The sequence below is a fragment of the Aspergillus viridinutans genome (assembly GCF_018404265.1).
Source record: "Aspergillus viridinutans IFM 47045 DNA, scaffold_4, whole genome shotgun sequence".
Lineage (NCBI taxonomy): Eukaryota > Fungi > Ascomycota > Eurotiomycetes > Eurotiales > Aspergillaceae > Aspergillus > Aspergillus viridinutans.
Window position 1 is genome coordinate 1,863,372 of NW_025091220.1, and position 25,536 is coordinate 1,888,907.

A 25,536-nucleotide genomic window follows, 5' to 3' on the forward strand; every position below is an offset into this window, starting at 1 on the left:
ATTTATCTTCAAAATTGAGCCAAAGCGGCCAAGTATAAACGCAAAAAGACCGCGCGGTATGTATCAACGGTCTATCAAATGTTGAGCCTATTTATGTATCCAGATTGGCAAAAGCATCTTTTAAGTGTCTACGAACGGACACCATCGGGAAACGAGAGTCCAGGCTGATATCGCTGGAAGCAATGGATCCTTCTCAGATCATTGTCTCTGGACAGGCGGAGCAGCAACAGCTGGAATAGCGCCCGATTCAGCATCATGGATGATGAGGTTCACCGGTCTAGCAGGTTCTTCGGCGTTTCCTGTCCCGATCTGCGGCTGCTCCGTAGAAGACGTTGGCCGAATCACCGATCGGCCAATCTGGAAGACGGCAGGTTCCGGGGGTTCGCGCCCATTGCCGCGCTTACGGCCTCGGTTGGCAGACGGGCCCCGGGTGGCCGTGCTGTGGGTGTGGCTGATATTCGCGATGGGGACCGGATCAGGGTCCGTTGGGCTGCTGCTGCTGAGAACGCTGGAGATGGTCCGAGGAAGATGATACCCGGCTTTGACCAGTGGGATGGAAAGTCCATGAACGACCTGACAGCAAGTTAGCGACGCTTCCGCCCTGTTATGCGTGCAGACTTACGATGCTGCATATAACTAGAAACCAGACAACCACGTCAACGGCTTCCGAGACCCTCTGCGCGTCCTCACGGACTTTGCCCTCCACCGTGATTGTACGCAGATATTCACGGGTCACTGACAGGTAGAAGATGGCTCCGACCCCGATGGGTCCGAAGAAACCCACAAAACCAGCTTGAAAGAGATGCTCGATCTGATGAATGTACTTGTGCATAGCGAAAATGATCGGCATCCGGCGAACAAGTAAAATCAGAATGCCCAGGAATATAAGGCGGTAGATTGGAATGATGCCGTTGTTCACGAACGACGACCACGGACAAACAGCGCCAAACCAGATGAATACGGCCAAGTTAAGAAGCATATCAATAGTCGGTTGGAGCGAGTCATCCATCGTTTCTAGGCGAAACCAATCGCTGATTGCGTGAGTATAACGTATGCTTGGATCTGTCGACGGGAACTTACTCCTGAGTGAAGACATTTCCGGCAACGAAGCAGGCTAAAAGATCGTCGGTCCCAATCATGCCACAGGTCCCGAGCATAAAGAGCTGTACATCATTAGCAATTGAAGGTGCTTCGAGGTGCAGCGGTGCCAAACATACTGCAAGAGAGATGGCAAAGACGAGAAAACTTTCGCGATCAACATAACGTTTCTCCTCGGCCCAGTGAAGCAGCTCTCTCGAAACCCAGCCGACGGCGATCCCGTACACGACGCTCAAGATTACTGTATAGATCCATGTTTCGTAGAACCAGAGGCCAATTGCCTTGCCAGCACCTCCACTATAGCCCTGACCATCCATTCCAATGTATTTCAGGAGGTACAATCCGAAAAAGAGAAATGGGTAACCAAGCCCATCGTTTGCTCCCGACTCGGCAACGATGATTCTTTGCAGAGGACGGGGAACATTTTTGTCCGCGAATTTTCCCTTCACGATGGAGTTGGACAGGACGGGGTCGGTTGGAGTAATACAGGCACCAACTATGAGCGCGTGGAGGAACTGAAAATTGGGAATCATAGCCCAGATCACCAAGCTGCTACACATCCACATGGCGGCCATTCCTGGACCCAGGAGAAGCGACAGGCTCTTCCATTCTATCTGCAAGTAGCGTTTCGGAAGTTGAATACCAGCCAGTACCAGCTGGACCCCAAGAACGAGCCTGGTGAAATACAGAGTGATTTTCTCTAGGTTCTGCTCCGAACCTAGAGCATACTCTTCGGGCCTTATGAAGTTGGCCGCATGGGGGGAGAAGACGATCCCCGCCAATAGAGAGATCACTGCGTATTGCCCGTCAGTCACAGTGTGCTAATTGCAATGCATTTGTTGTCTTAGAAGGAAGGGCATCCCACGAACATGCTTCAGACAAATAAAACCTCTCCTTGAACAAATAGGACACCAATCCGAAGACGGAGATAAAACCCCCCAACGTCGCACAGACGATGTTGAAGTTGATCAGCGAGAGAGTAGGCATGGCTGCTCGTAGCCCCTTGCTTGCAGTTTCGACTCTATGCGTTGACTATTGACTGTAAATCTACCACAAATCGCTAGTCCGGCTTATCGTGCGGAATGCGGCCAAGCGGTGTCACAGCGTGGGCAGGTTTGACAGGATTGTTCCACGAATGCAGAAACGCGATAATGATGCTCCAATAAATCCGAAGATATAGTAGAGATGGATGAATCTCAAGAATTACCAGCAAGTGTTATTCAATCATAGTAATATAAACGAGTTTTCCCACAGTCTTCTTTCCAATCATGTAGATGTTTGCTGGCGATAGGCCTGGTATCGGCACTCTGGGACGCAAGTCTACCTGGCTGAACGAGGAACGATGGAGGACGTTGCAAGCAACCATAAAAGCTCAACCCAAAAGTAGAGGTTTTAGTCCACGCAGGATTAGGAAAACGAGTAGATGGATATACGTGAAGGGGGGCAAGGATTCGAAGAAAACATCCGCCAAGAAAGACAGTGAGTGGGGTGGAAATGGCGGCGAGCGAGTCACATGCTGGAGGAATGACCGGTGCTGCCCGGTCTCGGAAATACTGGCAGTATTTCATGGCCTATGAGGTTGGATTTTGGAGTCATGCCTAAGATAATTGACAAAGGAGATAGATAGACACAGCTACATAAAGGATATATGATGTTCAATTGACTCAGTCCATTGTCGCATCTTCCCTTCATGGGAGTATCACACTGCTGTGCGGAACGTCCATTCAACATACCCAGCAGAACTCCAGATTATGTACGTGTTCACAACATGATTCTCAGGTATACAAGCCTAGAAATCTTCGTCAAGAACCTCATCCGGGATATCGCTTGCTGCTTCCAGAGCTGCTGCTTTCTCCGAAACCCCCCTTCGAGCACCACTAACTGCAAGACGGTCAGCAGCTTCGTTGCCCGGATCGCGGTTATGTCCCTTGACCCATTCAAACAGGGTCTTCACTTTGAGCTCATTGCGTTCCTCGATCTTGACCAAAATCGACTCGATCAAATCTTTATTCTCGACCGGCTTCTGGTCGGCAGTCAACCAGTTATTCCTCCGCCACTTGACGAACCATACAGTCACACAATCTATCGCATAACGACTATCTGTGAAGATGGTGACGTCCCGATGCCGAGGAGCGATGTCCAGTGCTCGAAGAATTGCAGTAAGCTCCGCACGCTGATTAGTCTGCCGGTTGCCTCTTAATGGCTCCGAGACGTTTCTGCTGGGAAGAAGGCGTGTCAGTGGAATTCCCAGGTCATGGCAGTTTGGCGCAGAATCTATAGAGAATGCTGAGGACAAACCTTGTATCTCCAGGTCCAAAGAAGACTCCGACGCCTGCCGCTGCCGTGTCTCTACCGTTCTTCAGCGCACTGCCGTCGGTGTAGATGCGCAACATCCCGGGAGGACCAGTCGGCCTCGTCTTGGTTGCAGATTTTTGCTCCTTGGTTTTGTAAACAACCTTTCCTGTGGCCGGGTCCAAAAGCACATTCGGATCAAATCCATCCTCCGCACCTGGTGGTAATGGACCAGTGCCCGGTTCCAAAGTGTTCCCTTGCTCGTCCTTTGGGAGCTCATCCCTAAGACCTGGTGGTCCGGGCAATGTCCGCGACGTAGCAGTACCTCCGGCAAAGGTAGCCCCCGCTCCCTGCTCCATTCTTACGAATTCCTCCGCCTCTTCTCGCGTGGAGAATTTCTTGTAACGCGGGCGTGCAAACCCTTTGATCTGTTCCTGCGCCTTCGCCCAATCTGTATATACACCGGGGACACGTCCTCGCTGGATGCCGTAGAACCTTGTTGGCTCCGAACTTGAAGGAGTGGCACCACGGGCACCTGGAAGCTGCGTCCCTGTAAGGAAAGCATTTGCTTCCTCGTAGGTTGGAAAAGCTTGAACTATTGGAGACGATGAATATTAGCTCAAACTGCGCGCTTAACAGGGCAGATAATTCTTTCGGCACTTACAGACCGCCCCCTTGTACCCCGTCACTTGAGTCAAGCAGTCATTCCATTCGTAGTAGATACCAGGCTGATAGCCCGCCTTGACGGCATAAAACTTCCCCGGTGCGCTTCGCTTTCTCTTGGTACCCATTGTTGCCGAGGCATTGGGCTTGGGACTGGCGGAAGTCTTCGCCGCAGGGCCGGGACTAAGCGAAGGGGTGGTGTTGTTGTTCATCGCGTCGTACAGAGGCTGCAGAAAGGTCGAAAAGAAGCGAGAGGATATTTCGTTCGAAAGCGGTAAGCTTGAATAGACTCTACCTGGAAGTGCAGCCAAGCTTCGAGATACGTTGGAGCAGGATCGAGGGACGAGAATGCTTGATCTGCAGGTCGACGGGGCACACCGGGGCCCCAGCTTTGAAGCCGAGAACTTGAACCACGGGACAGGCGTGGTGGATAGAATAAATGCAGAACTAATCACAATGGCACGAGTTTTCTTGAAACGAGGAGCCTTCAACAGATATAAACGATGAAGGTTGAGGTGAGGGGGTGGAGGGGCCCGACAGTGCGAGAGGGGGGGGTGTCCGGCTTGATGGTGGAGGTTGTTGGGGGCAGAACTTCCTCTTTCACCCCTCTCTTCTATTTCCCATCTCGATATCTGAATGACTCGAAGTCTCTGTCAACGTTAAGGTATTAAACTGAGCCATGAAGTAAGCGGCTTGGAGTATCAGTCTTCTATCCTTGATTCAAGAGGGAGACGGTGAGGGAAGCTTCTTAAACAGTTTCTAGGCCTATATGGACCACCAAGTAGTCTGCTACTTTCCTCCTCAGGCGAACATATCAACGGCATAGTCCATCCCAAACACACAAAAATGCAGGGACAGTTAGTCCATGTTAATGGTATACTATACAGCTCACCCACAACTTGGACTATGAAAATAGTGTTCACTATCAACATCCGAAAAGTTGGTTGCACACACGGCCGTGTATATTCTATCACGTGACTCTATATTGTTGAGCATTATCCGACGACAATCCAGAAATGCAGCCTAGATGCTGCTGATCTTACATAGAATCGTATATCTTTGACATTGGACGGAATATGAGTATTCCTCATTTGAGGTTGCCTCTACCCGGCTGTCCTAGTTCGCCGGGATTACAGAGGACGTATATAACAGCTGCTCAATGAAGCTACTCAGCCATATAGATCTCATAAGCAGGGATCTCTTCTAGTATAGTGGATGAACACGGAATGTTAACTATCCGGACGAGCATCATAATTCATATTATGGGAGAGGTTGTGATCGTAGTCCCCTTGTCTATAAGCCTCTTTATGTTTCTCCCAACGTGAGCCCTAAAGGATCTGTACGTCGTTGCGCATCGCCGAGACGACTAGCACGCCTTCACACACACGAAAACGAAATGTATCTTTTCCCTTGCAAAATTCTGCTCTGGAGCTTCATCTGTGTTCGATGTCCAGACCTGCAGGTGAAAATTCATATCAGCTTTCCAACTCTCCTGCGCAGCTTCACCGGACCCCTTACTGGGGCACTTGAAGCCGGGCAAGCTTCAGAGGTATGTCCCCGTATTATGGGATAGACAAAGATATATCTTGTGTTGACGCGACTGTCTTGTTGGATCAGGATCCTTCCCAAAGGTCAAGAACGCAGGATACCTGCCCCCAGCGCCTTGACATGGCTACCTGTAAGTCGACTTTCTAGTTCTCCGGATACATCAAGGCAGACTTGATGGCGAGATTGGCCGTGAAAGTCTAACTGGTGTATAGACGAAACAGACCCCGATATCGGTTTCGATCAGGACGACCCTAAGTACTGGCGTGCCCTCCACTACAAACTGCACTATGCAATCCTTTACAAGGATGTGGCCGAGGTCAAGCGCGTGTTGAGCTTGGGAGCCGACATCAACTTCAAAAATGAGCATGGCTACACTGCATTGGAGTGGGCGGACCATCTGAAACACTTGGAAGTCGCCAAGTGCCTTCTTCAGACCATGAACGTCAAATTGCACGGATACCTGGAAATCCTCAAGCATATTCGTACCAAGCACCCAATCATTGTGCGCGCTCTGCTGGAGATGGGGGTCGCTGGCATGCTCGCCAAAAACAAGCGCTACCACAGAGGTTTGATCCTGCAGGCTTGTCGGGTCGGCCATCCGACTATACTCCAGATGCTGATAAACTGCGTCCCCGGCTACATGGTCACTGATTACAAACAAGTGTACTTGCAAGTAGCGGCGTCTGAGCATAACGACGATGTCCTGGAGATACTGCGCGAGAGGGCTCGTCAGGAAGAGGCGTGGAGAGAGAACTACTTCAGGCCCAGGGTAAGCCTACCATCCAAACTCACCATGGGTTAGAACCTTGAAGCTGACTGCAATAGACCCCTGTGACTCCGGTTCAGTTACCCCCAAGAGACCTAGAGTACGAGAAGATCTTCGATGAGTACATCAACCCGGACGCATATCTTCCTTGATCAGAACTCGAGTCTGTTGGCTTGGTGACTCTATTGGCTCTGTTGGCCTGCTATCGTGGCAGATGGTAGCATCTTTGTTTATCGGAGCAATGATTGAAAATGTGTCCATGCCTTACGCAGATATGACTAGCGATTGAATCGGAATCCGAGACATTGTATTTGCATATTTGTTCTTCTCCTTGCATAAAGCTGTCAAGGTCGTAGTAGTGTCTTCTATGAGGTTCTTTCCAGAGGACATTTCTAAAGTGAACACGAGGTGTCTGTATTTTCTTGGCGAACGAAGGTACTTCCCAAAGTGGTTCCCGCCGTCGACTACTTAAGCTTCATATGACTGTGGGCATTTTATTGGCAAACGTGTCGTGGATCGTATTGAGTGATATATAAAGGTAGATACAATCATATTTACTGACGGATATTGAATTTTCAATCGAATCAATCACCGAGTTGCATTCTCTAGAAGTTGAGCTGTGATTAACCCCTATATATTTCGACATCTCTCAGGTTATCTATACACCACGGCCATGTCTGAGAACACAAATCAGGATATCTTAACGCTCGTCTTGCAAGAGCTCTCACAGACCCCCTACGAGTGCTCTTCTCTCACCCGGCTCAGCGGAGGAACGGCCAACTTCGTCTATCGAGGTATTCTCGCCAGGCCACTCCAGGATGGGACGAAAACGATTATCATTAAACATGGAGAGGACTATGTTGCTTCTAATCGAGACTTCAAGCTGACTACAGATCGCTGCGTAAGTCTACGAACAAAGATGCTACGGCACTTGTGCTGATCAAAAGCCAATAGCTGTTCGAGGTGACAATCCTGAATGCCTTGATTGACTTTCCCGCTACAACCGAGACGGACACCGACAACAATACCAGCTGCATAGTCAAGACCCCTCGCCTGTTCCAATTTAACCGTGACACCAACACACAGGTCCTCGAAGATCTGCGCGGAGCGCTGGACCTAAAGTCTTTCATGCTGTTCCCCACAAACACGCAAAATGTCTCTCGCGAACTGGCCACTTCTGTCGGTCGTGCGTTGGGAAAGTGGCTGCTCTCTTTCCACAGTTGGGTCTCGGAAGAGTCCCAGAAAGATCTGGTCAAGACGATGGAGAAGAATGAGCTCATGCGCGATCTCAAGTTCACGGTCAACTATGATAATCTCGTTAAGATGGTCGATCAATTCCCAGAATTGCTGAAAGAAAGCCAGCATATCTTCCGCGAAGTCAGGGACATGGCAGCGGCGGAGCTGGGCCGGAAAGATGGGAAGGCGTTTGGAGTGATTCACGGAGACTTTTGGTCGGGAAAGTAAGTTGATCGATCTGTTTACGTTGAAGAGTTCGCTGGGATTGATGAGAGTAGTGTTTTAATTCCAAGCACCGCATTGGATCAGCAAAACGATATTCCTCTCTTCGTGACGGACTGGGAATTATGTCACTGGGGTGCCCGAGCTCTCGATCTGGGTCAGATGGTGGCGGAGCTCTACCAGCTCAAGCATTTCAAGAACATCGACGCAGGAGTCTGGCTCATTGAGGGACTGCTTGACGGTTACGGGCCGATCGATGAAGATATGGCCTTCCGGATCGCCATCCATATCGGCGCTCACTTCATCTGCTGGGGCAGTAGGATTCCCGGTTGGGGAACCAATGCTCAAGTTGAAGAGGTGGTCAAGCTTGGAAGAGATCTCGTGGTTAACGGCTGGCAGAAGGATCGGAACTGGTTTCGGAGAGGCTGGCTGAAGTGCTTGTTCACTGAGGTTTAGAGATGGAGCGATCAGAGAGAGAAACATATGAGCATGATCGACTCCAGCCAGAGGACTCACCACTGAAACTGTCCGGAACATGGGGTCGCTATAAGTCGATTGGCGACTGCCAGCAACCTACTTTAAGAGCAATCACGAGAATTCGACACATACATCAGCAGAGTATAGTAGTCAACAGACGAAACGGGCAGCGATTGGCTGGCATAGTAAATTGGCGCCTATATTTGTATTGGTCTACGGAGTAAGGTTTGGTCGCGGATCTTCACCATGCAACATTTCAAAAGTATGGGTGATTCGTTTTGAGTTTGCATTTGTACAGGTCACGGATCACAAGTAATGAGCAAGGATGTAAGAGGCGAAAAAGGTCATTAAGATGTTCTAAAACTAGAGCTTTGCACGGAAAACGTTCCGAATGGAATCGAGGCCAGAAGGACCGTCATAGATCTGTTGCTCAACGACTCGGGTATTGATCTAATCAAGGTCAGTATGGGGCTGAAAGAAAACTCTCAAGGTGCCGACGTCAGATCTGGAGATTGAGGGAAGTCAACTTACGTGCTGTAGTCCTAAATCCTCCACCCTTTCGACACCAAGCAGCCGCATGCAAGTCTTGGTTTCGTCGGCAAGGACTGAAAAGATGTCAGCCTATGTGCTTCTGATTACTTCTGAGGGTAAAACATACTCTCCAATGTGCGCTTAACACCATCGACGCCACCGGCTCCCAAGCCCCAAAGGGCAGGCCGTCCAATTCCTACAGCTTTGGCACCTAGACAAAGGGCTTTCACAACATCTGTGCCGCGTCGAATGCCACCATCTACCCAAACATCGAGTTTGTCGAAGACCTCAGGGCAGTATTTCCGGATCTCTAACAGAGTATGGACCGGAGGAGGAGCGGTGTCAGCGGCTCGGCCTCCGTGATTCGATAGGATGATACCCTTCACTTGCGGAGTGTGAAGCGACGCGATGTAGGCGTCCTCATGTGTTTGGAGACCCTTGAGAACAATAGGCAAATCTGTGTGCTTAGCCAGCCACGGCAAAGTCTCCTTCCATGTGAGAGATGGGTCTGTTCCGGCAAACAACTGCTTTCCAACACCCCCAGCTTGGCTCACATTCGGACCATCTGCGGCTTTGTCTGCGGCTTTCGCAGCACTGGGAACTGGCATTGAAGCACCAACGTTGTTGCCTCGCTCGTCGTCCTCTCGTTTACCGGGAACGGGAGCATCAAGGGTGAGAACGATGAACTTGATTGCCTTCAGCTTGTTGATGCGTGCCAGCATCGCTTCGCTCTTCTTGCGGTCGATCTGAACATAGATTTGCCATCCAAAAACCTGATCCGGAGCAGCATCCTTGACAATCTGCTCTGGTGTCATGGATGCATTGTTGGAGATGATTTGCATAGCCCCGAAGCTGCGACACGCCTCTGCAATGCCTGCCTCACCTGCTGGATGGCCCAGGCGAGCCATAGCAGCAGGCGACACATATATTGGCATTCCAAGCTTGTGTCCAAGAAAAGAGGTATCCAAATCGCATTTCGTGCAGTCGATAAACACCCTTGGTCGCAAAATGATGGATCTATACACCTCGGTATTGAACCGCTTGGTAATTTTATCATCGGATGCTGAGTAGTAGTAGGCCCATGCCTTTTTGCTGACTTTCTTTGTGGCTAGTTGCTCAATATCGTCCATGTTGAGGAGTGCTTCCATGGGGACCTGCCCTTTGCTCTCCTCGGATGCCGCTGGGGAAGGCTCTGCCTGTACCTTGGGTAGCGTATCTGGGTTGACGGTTCCTAGCAATGCTTCAGGCTTGAGATTCTCCTCGAGAATGCCTGGAGGATGGATGGGATCGTATTCCTCCGTAGCATCTTTGCCGGCAAGCTTGAGAATGATCCTGGCACCACCAGGATGTTCCGAAAGAAAGTCTGTGACCTGGAGGTTGTATGAATCAGACAGGCCGATCTCAGTTAGAAGATAAATGCTGATGGAGACATACATCGTACACTTTTCCGTACAAAATCACCCAACAACTGTCGGGGGTATTATGTTTCGCGACTGAGCATTACGATGATATGGTTAGCCGACATTTTGATCAATTGACAGAGCATCGACAAGGAACTCTCGATGGATGTGCAAGGTGTAGTGTACCTTCTGCAGCGTCAAATATCTTGCCCATCTTGATAGTATTGACGGAGTGCTTATCACAACTCCTGCGAGTGCGTGAAGATCAAAAAGTATGAACAAAGGAGGAGAAATGGCCACGACAAGAGAAGGAAAAGAAAAAGTCGGGGAAATTGTACCCCACAGGCTACCTAGTTAAGCAGATATACATTTGTTGTAACATGTCCGATGGTTCAAGTTATCAAAGCCACCATGATCGAATTTACGGGGACCCCATTCAGTCGTTTCGGACATGAGGCCGACGTGGGGGCAGCTCCATCAATTCCATTGAAAGAGCTCAAGTCTTTTGATGAAGAATGGGGGATGAACCGGCGATTGAACATTACTACATTGGGCAAAGTCGAAAGCCGATACTGGGTTCGTGTTTGTCCTGTTTGTTGGCCGCTTAGAGAACGTTCTTGGATTATTGGTGGGAAAATGAGATGAGGACTAAGGTATGTTGGAACCAAACAAAATAATAATGATATGATCATAGGAGATTCCAGGGCAGTACGGTAGTAGAAGAAGATACTTGCTCAGATTCGAAGAGTTACAAGATAAGACCACATTCCATCGCTGAATTCGGATGGTTAGGATAACTTGTGTTGAACAAGCAATTGACAGGGAACATGATAACCTTCCGTATGGGCCGGCCGTCTTTGCCCTGCGGGATCCACGTGAGCTCCAAAAGTGACGTTTTCTCCTCACGGAAACTTCTGGAGTTCATATCAACCTACACTCGGGACTCAACTTCCAGCTAAAATTGGAGTATCGCGTATCCTTAGAAGAAGGCAAAGAGCTCGATAATAGGATTGGGCAGTCGAATAGCCCAGCTATTATCAACTCTGTTGCGGTGTGTCGCTCTACGGTCTGCTGTCCTTGTGTCACTTAAATTAGCGGGATCATACAATCCAACACTACCTGACACGTCGCTATGTTCGAGGTACGTCTTGAGCATCCCTGAAAATCAGCAAACAATTTTCTTCACTTATTTTGGTGGTGTTCATAAGCATCGTTTGACTTTGTATCACGGCGCTTTCTTGTGGTATGATTCTGACGTGTACCAGCGTCGCGCAGCTGACCGCTATCATCTCCGGATGCACCGTGCCCGGACGGTCGATCTAACATCGGATGAGATTGTCGAAGTACGAGCCGCGCAACGGACTTTTGAAGGCGCCTATGTCCGGACAGCACTGTCACAATTCTCATTTGCCCTCGTTGTCCTCAAGATCTTCACCAGCGAATTCTACAGCACCGGAGCTCTCTTTGCTATCTACGGAACGGGCGTACTCATCATCGGTCTTTTCCGTCGACAGCAGGGAAACCGTCAGTTCTTTTCCGAAGTCGGAGAAGACGGGGTCCATCGCCACAAATTCAAGACGAGTGGGAATGCAGTGCTGGTCCTTACAGCCCTGAGTGTGGCTGCGTATGCGACCCTCATCGCGCTGACCGTGCGGCTGGGCCGATAAGTCCAGGCAGCGGACGGTAAGGGGCGTCGCGTAACCTAATCTCCATCAGTCCACTATCTGAAGAACGACGTGCGTCGGCAACTCTGGAGCCCCTGCGTGACTGCCAAGCGCCAAGAATTCCGCAGAATGCGACTGCTCGCTTCACCCTCGACCGGTGCTTTTCTCGCAATTTATACGATCGGAGCGGAAGGTAAGCGACGGGGCGACCACGGTGACAATGGACTTCCAACAGTGATGCCACTTGGAACAGCCAAGGCTGCCAAGGAGATGTCCAACGGGACAATAAAGCCCAGAAGAACATGCATCACGGCGGACACAAGGCACTTAGTGTGATACAAGTAGGCGCGCTGTCATCCCTGCGCGACACGGAAGGATGCTCAAGCATGGTCGTTCTGAGTGATGCTACCTGAACCCACCTTCAGTCTCTGAACGTTGAGAGGGCAAGATAATACGAGGTCTGGCAACTGGCCAAGCTGCCTAGTGCTCCTGGTAACCCTCGCTGAGCTGCAATGCTGAGTGGTGGACGGAAACCGAGCGAGGAGCAAGGGAGGCATGCAACCTGGACCAATAGGTCAGCAATGGGGCGATTTGGAAATGCTGAATGGCCTGGATTCCGGATGGGGCTGCACTAAGGCAGGCATCTAGACCTTTCGAGCTCGAACTTTGATAGTCCGATCCCCGTTAGATAACAAGCTAGGCGCTGCTTCATCAGGAGGGTGCGGCGAGCTGACAATCAGGTCAGTAGCAATCACGACTGTGATGATCTGACATTGCTCCTCGAGTAGCTTTACACACTGGCCATAAGCCATCGTAGATTATCATCGGTCGGAAGTTCAAACACCAAATTTCGGTGGTGGAAGACGGATGTTAATTTGGTCATGCAACTGCGAGCGTACACCCGAAAGTGCACAGGGATTTTTCCTACTTGTCAGGATAATGAGCCAACGAAATTGTCATTGAAGCCTATCCCTGGATCATGCACTCCGTACAGGATCAGCCTCTTCCCTTCGCATCCTTACCTAGCCAAGCATTCTGAACTTGCCTGTACATCCATCGCAAGCCCAAGCCAAGCCTTTCCCGCTTTTGTTATGGTTGATTATGCACATGGATCGATAGAGCATCACAACACGCCAGCAACCATGATTAAGAATGAATGCTTTCCTCTACGCCGTTGATGACCACTTATATTCTGTTCTCACAGCTTTGAAATCAATAAACAAGTAGCTGATGTAGGTAGACATTATTTGACATCATTGATACAATCGCAGCGGTGATCAGCCTTCCGAAGATCCACTGTCAAGACCCCAGAAGTGACTTCATCAGGGAAAAGAACAGACGACAGACAGTATAACTTTTCCCGGTCGCTGTGATGAGAGAAAACATCCGACTACTATTTTCTTGCTTCTCGAAACTGCCATTCTGCTCCATAGTTTGATCACGTTCTGCCGTGTCCTGTCCTTGCCTTGCGAGCTGGCTTGCCGGCGCACCCGCATCCAATCAACCGGAGATTCCTGGCCATCCACGGATTATCTCTTTGAATGGGAATTGCCCTTTCAGCTGCAGGTTAAATCTGGACGGTGCACACTCTGTATAATTTGGTGAAGTGACTGTTCTTCACTGTCCTTAAACTTCCTGTCCCAGAATTCTCTTTCTCGCAGCAGTGAATTCAGTTTGTTGATAGTAGTGACGTTCTGTTTTCCGTTGCTTGACTCCGTTACCTTACCTGGTATTATTGCTGCTTCCGCCCACCCACCACTTGTTTTTCCCTCTCGCTTTGGCACCCCTCGCCTCAACTTCCTCTGACTCAGGCCTAATCGATCTGGGTGCATTCCAAGCTTCTTCTCACATTTCTCGCAAGATAAGAAATCCTCATTTGTTAGCCACAATCCTGAAACCTCATCTTTGTCTTATTTAAGTCTCCTCTCTTCCCCTCCCCTTTGCATCCCTGCTGTTCTGCGGGGATGGCACAGCAACATTCAGACATTGCGCGTTCCGCGATCATGACGTCGGCCTCATCGCCTGAACGTCAGCGAAACGGTGTCACATCAAATGGAAACCATCATGCAGGTTCTAATAAGCTCGGGACGGGGAAAGACGCCAGTCTTATGCCGCCGAAGACTCTAGTCGGACGAGCGCTAGGGAACGAACTGCATTCCGATGCCCACAAGGGATCGCATGTGTCTAAGGACGGGGTCGGGTTCGCCCTAACAGACACTCCGATTTCTACCGCACCTCCGTCTCCACAGATGTATGTTTTCCTTTTCTTTTCCTCCAATGATTCCCTACAGTTTTATGGCGTTTCTTTTCTTGTTCTGGACCTCGGGTTATTTCGAATTCTAGATCGTGCAGATTGCAGCCCAAAAGCCACTTTGTTTGGGTGTCTGATCGGCAGTTCTCGTGGCGGGTCTATCATCCCCTCGGAACATACCTTGCTTGTATAGCCGACCTATGTTTCATTTCCTCATGTCGTTCTAAGACTTTCTCGTCATTTGCTTTTTATTTGTCTCGGATCATATCTTCATTGTATCAATCTGGTTTCTCCGTCTGGATCGATTGTGTGAGAACGTGTTCCGTACTGACAATAATGCTGAATGTAGCAATGGCGTTAGCCAGGTGTCGACCCCGAGTCGGGTCCGTGCCACCACTCTCGATATCCCAGGTCTTACCAAGTCAAAGGTGTCTCCCGATGGACGTATCGCTCAGAGAGATCTCGGCTCCAAGTTGGTGATTGTCATGGTCGGCCTTCCTGCCCGAGGCAAGAGCTATGTTACCAAGAAGCTGGCTCGCTACTTGAACTGGCTGCAGCATGATACACAGATCTTCAATGTTGGAGAACGTCGTCGTGTCGCGGCTGGCAAGTCGCCTTCCCCGGCCAAAGCCATGGGCCCTCGTGACAAGCGTGCGTCTATGCACAAGGATCTCGTGGATTCTGTGCGACGTCTCAGTGTCAGCGTGGGCACGATGAACCCACAGTCCTCTAAGACTGAAACCTCGCCTCCCGGGGCTGCTACCTCGCCCCCGGAAATCAACGGCCTCCCACCACCGGTTGTTCCCGCTAAGATCCTTATCAATGGGCAGGAAGAAGATCCCTCTGTGCAACAGGAGGGTAGCACGATCATGAATTCTATCGATGCGGGACCGGATAACCAGCAGGCTGTCAGGGAAGCATCGCCGGAGCCGATCGATCAATCGGCATCGTTCTTTGACCCCCAGAATCAGCGTGCTGTCAAGCTGCGCGAACAGGTTGCCCTGGATACCCTGGATGAGCTCTTAGACTATATCCTGGTGCAGGGTGGCAGTGTGGGCATCCTCGATGCCACCAACAGTACCCTCGAGCGCCGCAAATTGATTGTCGACCACATTCGCCAAGTCGCCGGCCCTGAGCTTGGTGTCTTGTTCCTAGAGAGCAGCTGTGTGGATCCCGAGCTCCTGGAAGCCAACATGCGTCTCAAGCTATCGGGCCCGGACTACAAAGGTCAAGATCCCGTGAAGTCGTTGGAGGACTTCAAGAAGCGTGTAGCCCTCTACGAAAAGTCCTACGTCCCGCTCGGAGAGTATGAAGAAAAGCACAACATGGCGTATATTCAAATGATCGATGTGGGACGCAAAATCGTCTCTCATCAAACCCATGGCTTTCTTTCCTCACAGGTCGTCTATTATCTTTTGAATTTCAACCTCTCACCGCGCCAGATCTGGATCACACGCCACGGCGAGAGTAAGGACAACCAGCTGGGCCGGATCGGAGGCGATTCCGATATTAGCGAAAATGGGCGCCGTTATGCCAAAGCTTTGACTCGTTTCATCGATTATCAACGGCATCAATGGGAACAGTTACAGCAGCAGAAGAATATGCTGCGGCACTTTCCCCCACGTCCCGGTGACAGTACGCCTCCCAACCCTTCCTACATCCCAAGGGATCGGCCGCGTAACTTCTGCGTCTGGTCGTCAATGATGCGGCGCTCGGTCCAGACGGTCGAAGGATTCAACGAAGATGAGTACGATGTCAAACAGATGAAAATGTTGGATGAGCTGTATGCGGGAGAGATGGAGGGCATGACATACGACGAGATTCGCAAAAAGTATCCCGACGAGTACGGGATCCGCAAGAAGAACAAACTGTTCTATCGTTATCCCGGCCCTGGAGGCGAAGGGTATCTGGATGTCATTAACCGCCTTCGCACTGTGATCGTCGAGGTAGAGCGGATGACAGACCACGTCTTGATTGTCACCCATCGGTCGGTGGCGCGTGTTCTGCTCGCTTACTTCCGTGGACTGAAGCGGGATGAAGTTGCCGACCTGGACGTGCCTCTAGGAATGCTGTACATGCTCGAACCCAAGCCTTACGGCGTGGAATTTAAGGCCTATCGCTACAATCCTGATACCGATTGGTTTGACCATATTCCTGACTTTGAACTGAGCCAGGCCCCCACTTATTGATTCGACTGATCGAGCCGTCGGCTTGCTATCCTCGTTTTGGGCTTTTCAAATTGATCAGTCTTCTATGCTTGATTTATGGCCCCTCCTTGCTATGATTCGGCCTTTGCGGTTGCCAATGTCATGATTTTGTGATGTGACCTTTTCCTGTCTTTTTCATGGACTTTGTATTATCATCGAAAGATCCCTTGTGGTTTCCTTGTTTAGGTGTGTCATGGATAGCGGGAGTCTCTGTGATGAGTTGTTTTTTATCTCCAATCAACCGGTGTCCTTGTGTGCTCGCATGGTATGGCGTTGAGGTGGACTTGTACCTGATGTCGTCAGAGCTCAACTCTTGCTCGAACCGATGTTTGCTAGAAATGTGGTCCTTCCAGTCCCACTGGCGTCTAGCCTAGCTCTTATGATATTTGATGTGATTTAGCCTGGCTCTCTAACGCGGCTTCAGTTTATGCATACTTTGCAACATTAGACGTGTTCGATAAGCATTTTACAGACTTCCTAGCTTAAGAGTTTTGCGTCACTTTCTCAAACACCTCCAGGAAGGTCTCCGGCTCATCCGCGCCCTCGATGGCATATTGCCCTTGCACGGTGAAATACGGGACACCGGTGACCAAGCGACGTCGCGCTCGTTCCGCCTCGAGGTCAACCTCCTTTCCTCCTTCATCGCCAGACTCCAGAAACTTTTCAACCTCCCCGCGGTCCAATCCCGCCGCGGCCGCGGCATCAACCAACACCTTCCTGTCTGTGATATTCTTCTCCTCCTCAAAGTAGGCGCGGAAGAACTGCTCGGCGACCCTCGTCTGCAGCCCACCCACCTTCTCCTCGCTCGCATTCCCGTTAGCCGCCGCCGCACCTCCTCGAGCCCCAGCCTCCTTCTCCTTCAAGCCCGCATACCAAAGCACCCGGTGCGAATCACGGGTATTCCCCGTCTTGCCTCCAAACTTGAACGCGATGCCGTCGGTCTCGCCCGCGGCCGCGAGGCGCGAGAAAATGGCCGCGACTCGGCCCTCGCCGAACTTGGAGGCGTAGTGCTCGCGCTTGTCGACGCCGGGGTACGCCGGGGAGGCGGGGTTCAGGTAGAAGGCGTGCCAGGTGAGGGTGAAGGTATCGGATGGGTACGTGGCTTTGTGGGCTGTGATGGCTCGTGAGAGACGGCGGTAGCCGACGTAGCACCACTTACATGGGGTTAGAGGTCTAGGGCTATGGGGGTGGTGGGGAGTATACAGAGTACGTACCGGACAGACGGTGTCGGAAATGATTTGGATGTTGATGTTGGTCATGATGTTTGTTCGAAGCCGAGGGTCAGTGGCAGTGGTCTAAAGTGAAAGACAGAGGGTGCGTCCACATCCTATGGATTAAAGCTTTATATTCTGGTAACTGAGGTAGATATTTATTTGGCTTTGCTTTGATGATGATTTGTCAGCAGCTTTCCTGCTGCTCGCGGTCATACTGATCCATTGATTACAAGTATTTGGTTAATGCTGTTGATAATGAGCGAGACTCTGACCCTTCTAGTGAATATATTCTCGAACCAGCTGTAGCCCTTGCAGTCTTGTTGGTCTCATCTCGTCCACTTCTACTGCTTGATATTGCTGATCTCCGCTGTGACATCATCAGCCGAAAGGAATTGGGGAACTATAAGTCTATAACTTCTTCAGGAGACAAACCAAAGTACTACTCCGCCTGCATAAAGGTTACACCCCCCGCAGTGCTTTCCCCTAAGTACAATGATCAAGTTGCTGGCTCCTTTACTGTTGTATACCGCGTCGGCTCTCTCGCGTATAAGCTTACCTACCGCTGATGTGGCAAAGCCACACTGTAGTATTGATCGCCCACCTTCAGCTATATCTGGTGGCCGATGGCCCATTCCAATGTCTAACGCCGGACCAGCCAGGACCCATCTAGGTTCATGGCCAAGATAAACATGAGGCCGAGAAAGTCCTTCCCAAGCATTACCACAAGACTTAATAGTAAGAAGGCTGAGGGCGAGCATAGGTAACCTTAGTGCCCTTTCCCTTCAGTCTCTTTTTCTAAATCATGCGTGTTACCTGTATTTCAGACTGGCCGATGGCGGAAGGAGTTTGTTGGCAATTGCTTGGGGCTTTATTCACAGTACCTCTATGGTTATGGGTTGATTCTTCATTGATATTCACAATTCGTTAAAGAATCATACTTATCTGCATTCACTGGCTCAGCTGTAGTACACCTGTATATATAGAGATGCTCCTCCCCATTACTGGTCTTCTTCTTCTGATATGGCAACAAGATATCTTACCAAGATGCTACCGACATCCATGCTCTCATCCTTGCCATCTGCTGGTCTCTTATTGACAGACCAACTGCTTGGATCAATCCAAGGTTCCGTGCAATTATGTCCTCTGAGAAAAAGCTCTCTGAATTATTCAGTCTTAGTCATCTTGTGTTCTGTGATGGCCTACTACATGTCCTCCTTGTTGATGCTCCTTCACTCTTCAGTGGTTTATGGACATTTCTCCTCATATTCCAAAGAATGCTTGGGGAGTTTATGTCCTTGTTCTGCAGAAGGCTGGTCATGAGCCACTCATCTACATTGGATCCTCGACAGCCATATATCGTGGCATCCGAACCCGCATATCGCAGCACCAACGAGGAATCATGGTCCCTTGATTTGTACAGCAAGCAAAAATGATGGCTATGCCATTACTCATTTTATATGGCTATCCCCCCTTCCAGGAGGCACCGACATTCCGGCCGCTCATTCATCGTCGAGGCTTGTTGCAGCTGCCTATTCTGGTCGATGCAGTCAAAAGACAAGTCCCATGGCTTTGCGAAGGTTTATGGCCATGATCCACTTTTGAATGGAGGGCCTTGTGTTCGCACACTCCCGTCCTGAAGTGCTCGGGAGCGCATTCTACAGATGTCATGAAGCCATCCAGAAGGTAGTAATAAGGAGGCTTCATGGCTAGTGACGATTATACACCAGAACAGCTGGCCAAGGTCCCACTTACAACAAAGAGAGGAACAATGCCAAACAGAGACCTCATATAAAAGCCAGGCGACGCACAGCAGCGGCTGTGAAACTATACTATTATGTCATCTGTAATGTCTCTTATCAGGATAATGCTTCTCCTATACCCACAACACAACCAAACGCCATCATAAGATGGAAATGGGTGACGATGACTACCACTGTGCTGCCTGCAAAGTTACCTTCCGCCTGTCTAATTGCAACCAACCGAATCAATGCAAGAGTCACATTCAGAGAACTATATGCTAACTTCCACCAATGGATTCAACTGCTAACACTCATGCTCTCTGCACTGCTTGTAAGCATGCTAAGCGTACTCTCTTCTACTGCTCAGACTGTAGTACCATTGTACTAACCACATGGTACAAGGGTACATCATCTGCATTGTACATACGAAGTTAGAGAGATCATCGAAGATATTATCATACAACCATACATCGTCATTCTACTATAACACAGACCTCAGCCTCTTCCTCCCAACTTTGTTTCAGCGCACTGGCCGTGCAATCTACATGCCAGTCATCATGTATGCCTTCGTGCAATATATCTTCTATTTTATAGGCAGGAAGGACCTCTCTGGGCTGGTGTCTATGAAATACCCCAATTCTAACCTGTGGAAGAGAAATAATATGTTCCTACGGAGTTCTGGAGAGAACAACTGCGATGGATAAGTAAAATAAGCTTAAGGATAGGACGCGCGATGAAGCCCAAACATTAGAGAAACATATGCAGAGTATTCAGCAACATAGTGAGGAAAATATCGAGCGTAGCCATATGACCTTGCATGTATGTTATACCCTTCTTGTAAATATTAGCTTACAACCGCTGAAGGTGCAAAAGGCAGAAGTGTAGGTATTTAATCATCGCAATCATCGACAACCACACGCATATGGACCATGCATATATATTCGTATCAGTTACTTTTGGATGTACGGCGACTTAACACAGCTTATCACATAGTCACACTCGCGTCAAGCAATGTAAAGACGAGTTTTTACAGTCCTTGTCCACCCTGGTTAACCAAGTGCCTGGTGTCCGGATGTTCCACCGGAGTAAATGAACCATTGAACATAGAGGGTGTGTCAACGTCGGGCTGATGCTCCCTGATCCTCTTCATAGTAGCCGAGTACTGCTTCGAGTCAGTCTCCATACTCAAAATCTCCGAACCGATCAGACTTACCTTGAAGGCGAAATTCAGCACCAAGGCAACCGCCAGTCCAATGCACACGACAATAGGGCCAAATGTGTTGTCCAGATCACGTCCGCTCCGCTGCCGGATGAGCCGGGACCGCTTTTCATACATGTACCATCCCCAAGCGGCGGCAAACACAGCGAAAAAGGTGTAGACAATGGACAAGGCGCGAGCAATATCGTTGTGTTTGCCCGCAGCATTGTACAAACCGAGGGACAGAGAAGAAAGCAGGATACTGACGTGCAGCCACTTGATAAAGGTTCGCTGGTTGGCAAGCCACACCTTGCTCTCCACACGGACAGGGCCCGAATCCTTGATCCAGGTGACGGGTTCACTCACACCAGGCGGCAGAACAACCGACTGTCGATGAGTGCGGCTGGATCGCGAGATGGGGAAAGACGGGAAAAGTGCGGCAAAGCGGGACGATGGTAATGGCTGCGTTTCTTGCTGAGCATTCACCTCGGGCAATGTGCGGCCTTCTCCTTCAGGTATAGAAGGCCTGCTAGGCCGCGGTACAGGCTGCGACGGCTGTCTTGTCCGCGCTGGAGGGCCCAGGTCCGAGAACATGGTAACCGGGGATCCAACCAGTGGGCGCACGGTAGGACTTGCTCGGTTGCCCAGGAAGCTTCCGACGACCATATCATCTTGGGCACGCTTTGCAAGCCGTTCCTGTTCTTCTTGAAATGCTGTTTCGGGATCGCGTCGGATGTCATTCTCCAGTTCGCTCAACCAGAAGGGGAAGCTATTGACATGGTCCTCAAATAGCTGAGCGACGCCGTGGACGAATTTCGAGAAGCGCGGCGCCTCCTTGACAAGATGGGAGACCATGAGCTCGTTGACCCACTCGACATGATGTGCGCTGCCCCTCAGTTTAATCTCCAGCAAAGCGTGCGGGAACCGATTGACCTCGCCGGTTCTGATGCCGTCGAACGGGTATTGCATTCCGCTATCGTCGATATCCCTCCGATGCCAATCGGTCGGGTCACGACACGGACGTTCTTCGTCTAGCGAATCTTCCCTAATGAGCGCAAGGTTGGTGTCGAGGGAAATTCGAATGCGATCATCACCAGGAATTTGGAACGCAGTGCGAGTGTAATTGGCCCGAAGCATGGGCTGTAGGTTGTTCTCCTTGATGAACGACTGCAGCTCTTCAACATCCTTTTTGAGTGACTCCGCCTCCGCTGATTCGCCATTATTCATACCTTCCATTCGATGCAGCTGCTTCTCGAACGTATATTTGCCCTCAAGGAACTCCTGCACATGCTTCTCCTTAAGCTGCACTTTCACCTCTTTGCTATAGTCATCACTGGCGACAGTCTTCTTCTCCAGAAAAATGGCGGGTGTGTCCTTGAGATTCCCGGTCCACCGAAGTCTGAGGGACCCGGCTTCGGGGGCTTTGGCTACTTTCTGATTGTAGAGGTCGAACTGGGGGTTGTCGAAGTACAAAGATGTAATTGTGGGGTCCTCAGGAAGGGACTCAAAATCTCTCGAAGATTTGGGGTTGTAAATGAGCACAGGCAATCGGCGAAGAATGTAAGTTTTGACCTCCAGGATGTTGTCCTCATGGACCCAGAATTTGTACGATGAGTACGCATCCTGGCCAAAACGGGGCTCGCTGGCATCCCTAGGTTCGACAGCACCCTCACTCAGGATCTGGCGCACAAAGGAATACAGCACTGATATCCGATGGACCAGAGGCGAATAGTCCTCGCTGTTGAAAGGGAGCTGCGATAAACGTACTTGCAGCAGCGGCCGTACCCTGTATCTTGCACCGCGCTTGCGGTCATGCTTCTTGGCAGCTTTGAGAAATCCAGTGAAATTGATGCGACTGTACTTCTGGAGCTCGCTGACTTCTTTGGCAATCTGGTCCAATTCATGAAGAACTTCAGCAGCGATAGTTTTCTTCTCCTTCTCGTCCACGGTGGCGGTCTCCTGATCCGCATTGGGTGCCAATGGCATCAATCTGCTCTCACAGGCAGACGTACGCTCTTTCAGCTGCTGAGATGTCTCAACCTGGAAAGCATTGACCTTGTCAAGCTGCACGTTGATCAGTTCCTGGACGAAGGCTTCCTCGTCCTGTTCTGTCCATGGAGACTCTTCCGAGTCACTTGCGTCTTCGGTGACATCATGTTCTTTCAAGAGAACCTTCAATTTGTGATAGTCGATGTACTTCCCGCTCCACGGGGCGTAGATCGAGTTTTTCAGCGTCTTGCCAAAACGCATGACGAATTGGTGGGCTGATTTCGGCTAAATTGAGGTGACGACGGTTGCAATGCTATATTTGGTCCAAGTGTATGGGCGTGTTGGGAACTATTCTGAAGAAGCGTTTCAACAAAGAGCACAAGACATAGAGCGCATGAATGTGCTGTCAAAGAACAAAACAAGGGAACAGAAAACCGTCGTAGGGCCTGCTGAAAGGACTTTAAACAACTGAATCAACGCTTGAGATCTGGTGGCTGGCCGGTACAATCTAGCCTTCCAGCTAGTCTCATGAAGCTGTTATCAGAAAGTCCAACGCATGCACGTGCAACACTAGCCTGATGCATCCTCAGCCAATCACAGCATCCATGACGTCGAGATGTTTCATTATCCGAAAAACGCTGCGGCCGAAATGTAATACAAATACGGGATATTGTCCTTTCATGACCGTAAGTATGAAATGGCAACCGAGGTACCTAGGTTGATTATTGATAAAGTTGCGGTGATAAGATCATAGCATTAAATACCTGTCGTATGACTCTTCGATTCGCAGTCGACGACGGCGCTCAAGTCCATGAAAAGTCCTTTTCCGCACGAATATATTGCAATTTACTCGCCTCTATTCTAGATAGCCCATAGCTTACCATTTATGACGAAAAATCCACGCAATGGAGTCCACCAACCCCGAGTCAAATCAAGATCCACCGTCGGTGCCCAAATCCCTCCACGCCGCATTGAGAGATCTTCATCGTCGTTCATATCCACATGTTCCCAACCCTCCATCGTGCAAGAAACGTGCTTCAGTAGCTCTGGTCCTCCGAGTACGACCAACATATGCTCATTGGCCCGATTCGCCTTCCCTTCCCGCTGAGCTAGATCCAGCCGTTTCCACTGAACAACGATTGGAGACATTCTTCTCTCAGTCTTGGGTTCAGCATGGAACACCAGAGGTCCTGTTTATCAAACGGGCATCACGCGTTGGGGATCGCTGGACAGGACATGTTGCGCTCCCAGGAGGGAAGCGTGATCCGGAAGATACAGATGACCGAGCGGCTGCAATTAGGGAGGCCTCGGAGGAGGTAGGGTTGGATTTGACGACAAATGACTATATTTACATTGGAAATTTGCCGGAGCGGGTAGTAAACACCAGCTGGGGCTCAGTACCGTACGTTGACGATCTTCGTCTTCCAATTTCCTTCGATAATGCTTACAACGTTATCCAAGGTTGATGGTCCTCTGTCCTTTCGTCTTTTTGTCGACTCGGAGCGATTCGCCAACCCTCAAATTACAACCAACAGAGGTCGCTTCGTCGCATTGGGTACCTCTCGAAAGTCTTCTATCACCTTCATCACGGACTATTGAGTATGTTGACATGTCTCAACGATTCGCAAAGCGGGGCGGGCTCATTGCTCGCCTTATTTGTCGGTCCCTGATGGGGTGGATGGAGTTCGCTGCGATTCAGTTGCAACCGAACGAGACTTTAAATTGCAATACGACTCCGAACCCGGATACTATTGTAAACCAGTCAAGCCCTTCAATCTTCCAAAGGTGGAAGACCTGTCGCTCAACCAATAGCAGCGCCCCTGTTAACTCAGCTCGGCCTCTTCTTCTATGGGGACTGACCTTGGGAATCTTGGCCGACTTCCTTGATATGCTTCCCCCGCATACGGCCGTGCGGTTGTGGAAGTATCCTACTTTTACAAGCCCTGACTTGCGCTTCATAATCAGCATTCTGACGTATCGTCTCCGAAAACGCAATCTGCTCCATGTGAAGTCTGGCGCTCGAACAGGCATAAGTGACCCGGCCGTGGACAGCCAAACTGCGGCGTTGCCAGTACTTCAAGAAACCAATACAGAGCACGACCACAACGATGTTGGAATTGGAGGCCTGGGAGTGGGCAGATACTACGGAGCTTCAGACAAAGCTTCCGACGGGAGCACATATGCTGTAGGCATTATGCTCAGAGGGTATTACGAGAAGCTGCGTGTTGCGATTTATGTCTTCCTTGCATGGAGGATTGCCTTGGGCTCCATGGCGGCAGTCTACGCATGGAAATTTCTTCGAGATTGTGGAATCCGTCGGTGACAACCATTATGCGATCTCCACACATCGTTTTGTGCAGAAGCGATCTTGTATAGTATAAATTCCGGGTGAATCGAGAACTGGTACATACTATAGTGCATGTCTAGCCTTTCTGGCCGCGAGTCAAAAAGTCATAAGGAGACTGTGGTCATATATATACAACAGATACGGGACATTGAAGCTGCCCTACTGGATAGACCGAGTAGATTGTCATCGCTTCCTCAGAGTACAATCAGAATTGAACCAGCGTAGTAGCAATAGCTTTGGCAAATCAAGAGTTGGCCTCACTTGTTGTTATATTGCGTCAACGACCATGCCACGTACTGTTCTGTAAATACGTGATACGGTGGGTTCCACACCCTCTTTCTCCGTATCTATGGAGGTGGTCCAAAAGTAATTCTAGTCATGTGACTTGTTCTTCATAAATATTAAGTGCTGATTGGCTGCAAGTATGTGGGCCCTCACGCCGAATCTCTATTAGTACTAAGGTAAGGTAAGATTGATTATCCAAACAAACCAGAAGCTCATGCTTATCGTGCCCATTATCAATCACAATCATCACAAGTAAATAAATCATCGCGACCAATTTCAAGATTCAATTCATACTTTGTATCAGAACTTCACCCTCAAATCTTTTGCGATGGCCGCAACACAGAAGCTTTATCCTCGTGGGACTGTGAAGGGCATTGTGAAAGCACATTCCAACCGAAGCGTGAGCAAG

General features: G+C 50.0%; 10 protein-coding genes across 10 annotated transcripts; 5 read left to right on the forward strand and 5 right to left on the reverse strand.

The window, feature by feature from the left end:
• Positions 1 to 198: 198 nt before the first annotated feature.
• On the reverse strand, positions 199 to 2,085 carry Aspvir_006648 (putative Na/H antiporter; the record flags this gene model as incomplete). The annotated part of the gene is made up of 5 exons (XM_043269843.1): positions 199 to 573; positions 623 to 1,031; positions 1,081 to 1,163; positions 1,218 to 1,891; positions 1,968 to 2,085. 5 exons carry the CDS (start codon positions 2,083 to 2,085, stop codon positions 199 to 201), a joined length of 1,659 nt encoding a protein of 552 aa, XP_043125778.1.
• Positions 2,086 to 2,887: 802 nt separating this feature from the next.
• On the reverse strand, positions 2,888 to 4,265 carry Aspvir_006649 (RNA-DNA hybrid ribonuclease; the record flags this gene model as incomplete). The annotated part of the gene is made up of 3 exons (XM_043269844.1): positions 2,888 to 3,314; positions 3,397 to 3,985; positions 4,055 to 4,265. 3 exons carry the CDS (start codon positions 4,263 to 4,265, stop codon positions 2,888 to 2,890), a joined length of 1,227 nt encoding a protein of 408 aa, XP_043125779.1.
• A 1,184-nt stretch (positions 4,266 to 5,449) lies between these two features.
• On the forward strand, positions 5,450 to 6,519 carry Aspvir_006650 (ankyrin repeat domain-containing protein; the record flags this gene model as incomplete). The annotated part of the gene is made up of 4 exons (XM_043269845.1): positions 5,450 to 5,602; positions 5,671 to 5,731; positions 5,814 to 6,370; positions 6,427 to 6,519. The coding sequence occupies 4 exons, from the start codon at positions 5,450 to 5,452 to the stop codon at positions 6,517 to 6,519; spliced, it is 864 nt and encodes a 287-aa protein (XP_043125780.1).
• A 521-nt stretch (positions 6,520 to 7,040) lies between these two features.
• Aspvir_006651 (uncharacterized protein) lies at positions 7,041 to 8,281 on the forward strand (the record flags this gene model as incomplete). Its single annotated transcript, XM_043269846.1, has 3 exons — positions 7,041 to 7,268; positions 7,322 to 7,827; positions 7,882 to 8,281. The coding sequence occupies 3 exons, from the start codon at positions 7,041 to 7,043 to the stop codon at positions 8,279 to 8,281; spliced, it is 1,134 nt and encodes a 377-aa protein (XP_043125781.1).
• A 384-nt stretch (positions 8,282 to 8,665) lies between these two features.
• On the reverse strand, positions 8,666 to 10,447 carry Aspvir_006652 (FMN-dependent alpha-hydroxy acid dehydrogenase; the record flags this gene model as incomplete). The annotated part of the gene is made up of 5 exons (XM_043269847.1): positions 8,666 to 8,752; positions 8,834 to 8,907; positions 8,961 to 10,203; positions 10,268 to 10,326; positions 10,420 to 10,447. The coding sequence occupies 5 exons, from the start codon at positions 10,445 to 10,447 to the stop codon at positions 8,666 to 8,668; spliced, it is 1,491 nt and encodes a 496-aa protein (XP_043125782.1).
• A 918-nt stretch (positions 10,448 to 11,365) lies between these two features.
• Aspvir_006653 (uncharacterized protein) lies at positions 11,366 to 11,900 on the forward strand (the record flags this gene model as incomplete). Its single annotated transcript, XM_043269848.1, has 2 exons — positions 11,366 to 11,374; positions 11,499 to 11,900. 2 exons carry the CDS (start codon positions 11,366 to 11,368, stop codon positions 11,898 to 11,900), a joined length of 411 nt encoding a protein of 136 aa, XP_043125783.1.
• Positions 11,901 to 13,900: 2,000 nt separating this feature from the next.
• Aspvir_006654 (6-phosphofructo-2-kinase PFK26) lies at positions 13,901 to 16,337 on the forward strand (the record flags this gene model as incomplete). Its single annotated transcript, XM_043269849.1, has 2 exons — positions 13,901 to 14,148; positions 14,498 to 16,337. The coding sequence occupies 2 exons, from the start codon at positions 13,901 to 13,903 to the stop codon at positions 16,335 to 16,337; spliced, it is 2,088 nt and encodes a 695-aa protein (XP_043125784.1).
• A 500-nt stretch (positions 16,338 to 16,837) lies between these two features.
• Aspvir_006655 (DsbA family oxidoreductase) lies at positions 16,838 to 17,614 on the reverse strand (the record flags this gene model as incomplete). The annotated part of the gene is made up of 2 exons (XM_043269850.1): positions 16,838 to 17,509; positions 17,570 to 17,614. The coding sequence occupies 2 exons, from the start codon at positions 17,612 to 17,614 to the stop codon at positions 16,838 to 16,840; spliced, it is 717 nt and encodes a 238-aa protein (XP_043125785.1).
• Positions 17,615 to 20,335: 2,721 nt separating this feature from the next.
• Aspvir_006656 (SPX domain protein) lies at positions 20,336 to 22,756 on the reverse strand (the record flags this gene model as incomplete). Its single annotated transcript, XM_043269851.1, has 2 exons — positions 20,336 to 20,470; positions 20,522 to 22,756. 2 exons carry the CDS (start codon positions 22,754 to 22,756, stop codon positions 20,336 to 20,338), a joined length of 2,370 nt encoding a protein of 789 aa, XP_043125786.1.
• A 644-nt stretch (positions 22,757 to 23,400) lies between these two features.
• Positions 23,401 to 24,818, forward strand: Aspvir_006657 (NUDIX hydrolase; the record flags this gene model as incomplete). Its single annotated transcript, XM_043269852.1, has 2 exons — positions 23,401 to 23,897; positions 23,957 to 24,818. The coding sequence occupies 2 exons, from the start codon at positions 23,401 to 23,403 to the stop codon at positions 24,816 to 24,818; spliced, it is 1,359 nt and encodes a 452-aa protein (XP_043125787.1).
• Between the last annotated feature and the right edge of the window lie 718 nt (positions 24,819 to 25,536).